General features: G+C 42.4%; 1 protein-coding gene across 1 annotated transcript; it reads right to left on the reverse strand.

Moving 5' to 3' along the window:
- Positions 1 to 2,546: 2,546 nt before the first annotated feature.
- Positions 2,547 to 6,216, reverse strand: LOC123583095 (E3 ubiquitin-protein ligase RNF4-like). The gene is made up of 2 exons (XM_045449889.1): positions 5,991 to 6,216; positions 2,547 to 3,581 (listed from the first exon to the last, which is right to left on the reverse strand). Exon 2 carries the CDS (start codon positions 3,321 to 3,323, stop codon positions 2,754 to 2,756), a length of 570 nt encoding a protein of 189 aa, XP_045305845.1. The 5' UTR covers positions 3,324 to 3,581; positions 5,991 to 6,216; the 3' UTR covers positions 2,547 to 2,753.
- Positions 6,217 to 8,471: the final 2,255 nt, after the last annotated feature.

Genomic DNA, 8,471 nt, shown 5'->3' on the forward strand with positions numbered 1-8,471 from the left:
AGTTAGTTAACATACAGTGTAATATAATTTCAGGCATAGAGTTTAGTGATTCATCACTTACATACAACACCCAGTGTGCATCCCTACAAGTGCCCTCCTTAACCCAGCACCCATCTAGCTCATCCCCAACCTACCTCCATCCACTAACCCTGTTTGTTCTTTATCATTAACAGTCTGTTTCCTGGTTTGCCTATTTTTGAATAAATATGTTCATCTGTTTTGTTCCTTAAATTCCACATGAGTAAAATCATATGGTATTTGTCTTTCTCTGACTTATTTCTTGCTTCAATTCTTAAAAGAGGTAATATTAGTCATGCTCCCACTAAAACAAATATTTGATCCCTGCCTATTGCTTATACTCCAAATCCCTATCATATTTTCCTTGATGATGAGGTGAACTAGACAATGAAGTAATAAAAGTCAGTGTTCCCAAGCATGTATTTGGTGACAGTAATCAGAACAGTGGTTGTTGGTGGGGGGGTGGGGGAGTGGGGGTTGGAGGGGGTGGGGGGGATTGACTAGAAGGAGATATAAGGGAACTTTCTGGAATGACAGAATTGTTCTGTATTTTGATTGGGGTGTTGGTCATTATGAATGTATATATTTGCCCAAACTCATCTAATTATGCACTTAAGATCAATGCATTTTGTTGTCTATAAAATTTATCTTGATTTTTTTTTGAAAAATTCAGAATCTCCTCTATTTGTTCCTCTGAAAGCAGAGCCAAAAACTCAAATGTCTACATGAGCTTGGCAGGTAAGGGAAATGTGTAGTGGGCTAGGCAGGATACGATAGGGAGGGTTGAGGGCTGCTGACAAGCTGGAGAGACTCTGCTCTTTTTTTTTTTTTTTTTTTTTAATTTTTTAACGTTTATTTATTTTTGAGACAGAGAGAGACAGAGCATGAACCAGGGAGGGGCAGAGAGAGAGGGAGACACAGAATCTGAAACAGGCTCCAGGCTCTGAGCTGTTAGCACAGAGCCCGACGCGGGGCTCGAACTCACGGACCGTGAGATCATGACCTGAGCCGAAGTCGGACGCTCAACTGACCGAGCCACCCAGGCGCCCCGAGACTCTGCTCTTTATCCTGATCACATGGACAAGATGTATAAAAGCAGAATCTGCATTTAATAGGCACCTCAGATGTTTTAGTCATTAGCCAGTTTTCTGATACACTGTGTGCTAGGTCACAGAGCAATTAATAGTTTCCAAAGTGGGGTACATAAAATGATCTATTGAAATGTAGGAAGATAATATGTAGAACTTTTTTCAATTTTTTTTCATTTTCCTGTTCTTTTTCTTCCTCTTTTCACTTTAGAACATACAAAGGAACGCACAGAAGAGAGTATACCACATTTATCTTGCATATCCTGTGCCATGTCAAGCAACTGAAGCCTGGGGTATGGAACATTTCAGAGAATGCATTGTGTAGACAGACATGACACAGGGATGGGCACTGTTCCATCAGCACGACCGAGCCTCCATGGAGGAGAGCAGCACTGCTACAGCCATAGTAAGTAAGGAACAAACTTTACTGCCCATTTCATTCTGAGGAAAAAGGAGGGAGCGCTGTAGAAATCTCATTCTCTCCAGTTCTAAAGTGCAGTCTGAACTGTGAGTGCTATATGATCCTCTGCAAAAGAAAAAAGAACTAGTCTGTGTTTGACTGGGAGGTAGAGGGTGGGCAGTGGCCCTGGAGCAGCTGGGATGGTGGTGCAGTGATGTGTTTGTTAACAGAGAAGCGTGCCAACTTGTTGATTAGCTGACCAGTGTGGTGGACACAGCCACACCTGTAAAGCCAGAGTGACGGCATCTCCTCTGTGCTCTGGCAGGTCAGAAAGCACAGAACCACAACTCTAGATTCTCATGTGCCTAGGCAACTCCTCCAACTGGCCTCAAAGGCCAGCAGGAGTCTCAGAGGACATAGTGCCTGCCCATGTACCCACCTCTGCCCTGCTGAGTGGAGAAGTGGTCAGAAAGGACTGACTTCCTTCCACTCCAATGGAATCAGGAAATCCAGAGAAACCCAGAGACAGCACCCTACCTGGTCCATTAATTAAAATAAAGTTTCCACTGCTCTAAATAAGACCTAGTATATGGTTGCTTAAATAAGAATAAAGTTTATTTGTCTCTCAAGTACAAGTCCAAATTTGTATGATGGCTCTGACCTGCAAAGTTGTCAGTCAGTCTCCCAGTCTCTTTCCATCTACTTGCTCCACCATCTCTAGGATGTTGCCCTTGTTTACATGATCCAAAATGCCCATATGTGGTCAAATAAAAAGTGATTACTATGAGAAAAAAAAAGAAAAATTGTTTTGAGGACAACCACTAGTCTTCTGGCATTTATGACAACCAAAGTCCAGCCTTAAAGCATGAAACGAAAGGAATCAAAAAGTAGTCTCATACATAGTGTGTGAGAAATTAAAAAGTTTTTTATATACTCCAGAAAATAATTTTTTACATTTTTATTTATTTATTTTGAGAAAGGCAGAGAGAGAGAGAATTCCAAGCAGGCTGTGCACTGTCAGCACAGAGCCCAATGCAGGGCTTGAACTCACCAACTGTGAGATCATGACCTGAACCAAAACCAAGAGCCAGACGCTAACTGACTGAGCCACCCAGGCATCCCAGAAAACAATTTTTAAAGCAGCCTTTTTGAGTCCAGTGTATAGGATGCCAACAACCTGCAGTTTCTGCATGAGGACATGGAAAAATCCACCCAAGTTTTGTCTGTCCTGAATGATACGGTATACCTCATATATAAATACAGTGGTACTGATGACAGCTGATTTTTTTCAAACAAACTGGGCAATTTTTACTATATTTAAGGGAAGTGCAGAGGCAGCAACTACAGAAGATGTGGCCACATTCTGTAGAGTAAACATGTCGCCTACTCAGTTCAATCTCCGAGTACCCGTCCATACAAATTCGACACCGGATATAACCAGGTAGTGTGCAACTTAAAGCTTCTTCTTCCAGGGCATTATGGGAGGTCCTGTTGGTCACATACACATCTCTGTTTCTCCTCAGCTCCTCCTTATCACTGCTCACCACACAGTTGCCAGTTTGCCTTTGGAGTGACCTTTTGTTTCCACTTGGCCTCCTCCTTTCTTCAGTAATCACAACAGAGTCGTGGTAAGTTAGGTCAATCACTGCAGGTTCTAGGGATTCACAGGTGAGGTCAACTATTTCATCACTTTCCCTGAGATCTATCAGTTCTGTTTCTAAGACCATCTCAGGAGTAGGGCCTCCTTCCCCAGCTGTGTGGAATTCTCGGGTTTGTCTGGAATTCACCATGCTACTGCAGCACATTCTTGTATTCATTGTGCTTGTTGGATCCAGTCTTCAGAGAAATAAGTGATCTGTGCCAAAGTTTACAGTGAATGGTAAAGTCCCCAGCTGTTGGTCAGTCACTCTCCGACTTACATAAGAATTTAGAGCTCAGATTTTCTGGTGTATTTGAACTCTGATTCTAGTTCCAGTCCTGTCTCCACCTCCACAAGTGCTGTGTTCCCACGTGGGTGGGTGGGTTTGTGAGGCTTCTGGGAGCCACTTTTAAGACAACTCAATCTTAATTTTTAACTAAAAAAAAAAAAAAAAGAGAAATTAAGTTTTGGTAATATCTAAATAAGATTGATAGTAGTGTAAAATGGATAGATATCTAAAGAAAAAAATGTGTTTTCAAAATACTTTAGTAGTTATGCATTTAAACAAGGTTTCAACTTTGTATCTTTCCTTATTCCATGTCCTAATGGGAAGCAGGACAAGGGGCACTTACATGAAGAGAAGCACAGAAGTGCTGCATACCAAGAAAGGGTCACTATTTCATCCAAGATGCAGTGTCAGAATCGCAAGGAAACACTTATTTTTTACAAAGCAAAAATGGAGACCAATAAGTTCTTTGCACATTTAGGTCTTTCTTTCTTTCTTTCTTTCTTTCTTTCTTTTATTTTTTTTTAATGTTCAGTTATTTTTGAGAGAGACAGAATGTGAGCAGGGGAGGGGCAGAAAAAGAGGGAGACAGAGAATCCGAAGCAGGCTCCAGGCCCTGAGCTGTCAGCACAGAGACTGACATGGGGCTCGAATCCACGAACTGTAAGATCATGACCTGAGCTGAAGTCAGATGCTCAACCGACTGAGCCACCCAGGCACCCCCTTTCTTTCTTTTTTTTAATGTTCATTTATTTTGAGAGTGAGAGAGAAAGAGCATGGAGAAGGGGCAGAGAGAGAGGGAGAGAGGGAATCCCAAGCAGGCTCTGCCCCGTCAGCACAGAGCCTGATGTGGGGTTCCATCTCATGAACTCTGAGATCATGACCTGAGCCCAAACCAAGAGCTGGATGCTTAACTGACTGAGCCACCCAGGTACCCTGCACATTTGGGTTTCTAACAGCAAATAAGAAATGAACCAGTTAGTCCATGCAGAGGTTCATCAGGCCCAGTGTTCCCTTTCTAACAGAGACAGCGAGAGGAGTTTTCTTGAAGCATTTCATCCCAGATTCTGTTTTAGGGAAGAAGGGATAGAGTTCAAGCATTTGCATAGGGAGACTTGGTTTGAGTCTAGGCTCTGTGACACTGGGCACACAACGTAGACAGTTAAAGTTCTCAAAACCTCAGCATGTAAATCCTTTCTAAAAATTTTGTAATTTAAAAGTAATTCATCCTCAGTCATCATTAGGAAAATGCAAATGAAAGCCATAATGAGATACCATTTCACACTCACAAGGATGACTAAGATTTAAAAATAAATAATAAAAAGTGTTGGTGAGGATGTAGAAAAATTGGGATTCTCATATAGTGCTGGTGGGAATGTGAAATGGTGCAGCAGCTTTAGAAAACAGTCTGGCAGTTCCTCAAAGATTAAAAATAGAGTTGCCATATGGCTCAGCAACTCCACTCCTAGGTATATACTCAAGAGAATTGAAAACTTATGTCCAAATAAAAAATTTATACATGAATGTTGATAATATTATTCATAATAGCCCCAAAGTGGAAACACGCCAAATGCCCATTAACTGATGAATGGATAAACAAAATGTGGTATATCCATACAATGAAGTATTTATTATTAAGCAATACAAAAGAATAAGGTACAGATACTGGCTATAATATGGATAATCTTTGAAAACATATTAAGCAGTAGAAGCCAATCACAAAAGACCACAAACTGTATGATTCCATTTATATGAAATGTCAAGAATAGGCAAATCTAAAAAGACAGAAAGATGAGTGGATCGTTAGGCCTGGGGTGTTGAGGAGAAATAGGAAGTGGCTGCTAATGGGTGCAGGGTTTCTTTTGAGCATAATGTTCTAAAATTGAGGTGATGTTTGCACAACTCTGTGAATATACTAAAACCCACCGAATTGTATACTTTAAATTGATGAATTGTATGGTTTGTGAATAATTTCTCAATAAAGCTTTTACCAAAACAAACACCTAAGCTGCCATAGGAATGTTACACAAAACAATGGGATACAATCTGGATTTAGACACAAGCCCTAGAACCTGGTGGGAAAGTGTGGAACCCGAAAGGAAAATGGAAAGAAGGGCACCCTGAGGAAGGCACAGTGCTCAGGTCTCCACCGGAAGCGCCGACCTGCTTACCCAGGCAATTGTTCTCTTAGACCCCACAGACACCTGCTTTCCGCCAGATCACCACCCTCAAGTGTTTGCCTTTCACAACGGGCCTGCCCGCCACCACTGACCCCACCCACGTATCCCATCAATGATTTAGCTATTTTGTCCTGTCCAGCCCAGTCCTGCTGAGGCAGCTCTCCTGGGAGAATAGAACAGGAAGCGTGAGTTCCAGCCGCGCGCCACTTTCCAGCCTCTCGGCTGCTTCCCTGTGGCGTCTGGACAGAGCCTGGGCGAGCCGAACCCGGGTGCCTGGCTACACTGGGCAGGGAAGAAGCACCCAGAGGCCGCAGGGCCAGGGAGAGCCAGTGGATAAGGAGAAGCAGAGGGAGGGGACGTCACGGGACGGGGTGCTCACCGTGAACTTGCACCGGCAGGTGGTGGCATTCGGCGAACACACCCAAGGTCACAAGCAAGGGGTCTCCGCGCGAGTTATCCACAGGACGGGCGGAAAGCACTGGGGTTTTCCCTCCTTTTAAGCTGCTGTTTTAGTTTCTCAACTGCCCAATCAAAACCCGAGCCCATGGTAGCTTGTCACCAGTCTCTAGGTGGAAAGCTGGTGTTCCAGGTTAGAAAAGGGGACTTTCCTGTCCTTTTCATCTTTCTCCAGGCTCCTGTTTACTGATAAAAAGGAGGCACCGGATTGTTGTTTCCCTTTTATCTCCTCTTATTGTTAGATCAGTAACTTCCCACCCTCTAGAAAAGTGGTTCTCAGTAGAGGCAGTAGCCTCTCTAAAAGTTTTGGAAATTTACAAGGCTGTTTTTAGTGGTCGCTACAGGCATATAAGGGCAGAGGGCAAGGGGCCCCGGCACCACCACCCGCCTTCCCACACGCACACATTGTCTCTATCTATCTCTCAATATATGAAAAATCTTCTTTATAATCTGGGCTTTACAAGCACATGTAAAAATGTGTTTTATTTTTCAATTATTTCTTGGTATATATTGACTATTTACTATGTCAGAACAGTTACTGAACCAAAGTGGGCCCAGTTCTTGCTGAGTTACAGACAGCAACTACACCAAATGGAGTTGCCTCACAAGGTAAACTTTATTTGTACAAACAAGGAGATCATGGGGAATCATTTCCAAAGCTGTGTCTCCCTGAACCAGGGAAAGCAGGCTCCTTTAATTTAAGTGTGAGATAAATATCCAGAAGGGGATTTTAACATTGTAATGAGGCTGAGGTAACAGCTAGGCCCTTTCTGAATCATCTGGTTAGGCATCTTCCTCAAATGTTTCTTTTTCAGTACTAGCAGTTTGTTAGTTTCTAAAAGCTAAGATTGACAGCTAGACAGAAGCTTCTAGGAGTTTAGTTCCTATAAGGTAAAATTGACAACTGAACAGAAGTTTCTACTAGAGATTTTCTTAGTTCAGGGGATTAGGCCAAGACTATATACACTGAATTTTCCAGGAATGCAAACTACCAGACAACTAGAAGGAAGATGTGTTTCAGGTTTTTTGTTTTGTTTTGTTCTTATACTTGGAATTTTACCTAGATATTCTAACCATTTTAGAGGATCACACCACAGCCAGCAATACCATTGTTGCATCCACACGACTCCTGAAACAGAATGCTATGGGCACCAGTGACAGTCACAACAAAGTTTATTACAATCAGAGGCAAGGCCTTCGGATCGGGACCAACACTCTTGATAAGAGTTCGGCCCTGAACAGCTGGGGCACAGAGTTGTTAAAGCCGATCACATGGTTTTATCATTACCTGGGAACAGAACAGAGAAACAGTTCCCAGATGAGTTAGAAACAGTTCCCAGATGAGTTAGAAACAGTTGCCAGATGAGTTAGAAACAGTTGCCAGATGAGTTAGAAACAGTTGCCCAATGAGGTGATTATTTTAGACTTTCTGCCGCTAAGTTGCAACCGGTGGGTCTCCTAGACCTTGCCTCTGATGCTCTTTGAGCTTTTGTTTCCTTCATTGGTAAAGCCTGATTTACAAGAGTATGAAGTGTAATTTACAAGAGTAAAGCAAGGCTGTTACCTCTTGACCTTCAGTGTCAGAACAAAGCTGTTATTTTTCAAGCTACTCCTTAGCCCTATACTATAATTTAACCCTTACACCATATCTGAATCTGAGCCATCAGATTCAGTTATAGTGTAACTCTCAGTCTTCTATGTCACAGTTTACAGAGACCCTAGGCCAAGTTACAAGCATCCAGCACCTCTTACAGCAGCCAGTACAGCCAGGTTAGAGTATTCAATTACTAAGCTGCTTAACCTTCATAATCAAATTACTAAAGGGTAACAGTAAAGAGTTATAAAAAGGAGGTGTTGGATCTGATTGGAGTTAAAACTTCTCATCTGCAGTGGAGTCCTGGGCCTGTACTCACCTCAGTCTACCAAGCCTTAGCTTTAGTACTGACTCCCCACCATAGAAATATAGCAAATAAGGTTCCAGTATATTCAAGTGACCTGCTTACTGTGCTAACACGTTAGTGGCAGAACCCTTCATTTTACAGGTAAGAAAATTGAGGCCAGGAAAAATTAAGAGATTTGAAAGAGGGTGAACTGTGACAGAGGCAGGGCTAGAAGCTCCTGAGAATTCAGTTTGTAAATTCTCCAAGCAAGATCATTCCCAGAAATCCTGAGAGTGCCAGAAGAGAGCAAGTTTCCCTTTGTGGGGCTCTGTCCAGAATGAATGAAGACGTTTACCTAAAACCCTTCGTGGAAAGGAGTAGAGGCATACTTTCTTTTTTTCACCAGCTCAGAGCCAAAAAGTTTTCCCTTTTATCTCTTTGCTATGGTTTTAGGTAATTTTACTTGCTCTTGTAAGCTATGAAAATAACCACTGCAAGTAAAAGCAATCGCCTGAAGCTTTACA

Source organism: Leopardus geoffroyi, chromosome B3 (assembly GCF_018350155.1).
Source record: "Leopardus geoffroyi isolate Oge1 chromosome B3, O.geoffroyi_Oge1_pat1.0, whole genome shotgun sequence".
NCBI classification, from domain to species: domain Eukaryota; kingdom Metazoa; phylum Chordata; class Mammalia; order Carnivora; family Felidae; genus Leopardus; species Leopardus geoffroyi.

Bases quoted from the DNA above. Each gene is read 5' to 3' on its own strand.
- LOC123583095 (XM_045449889.1), bottom strand. From the start codon at position 3,323: ATGAATACAAGAATGTGCTGCAGTAGCATGGTGAATTCCAGACAAACC.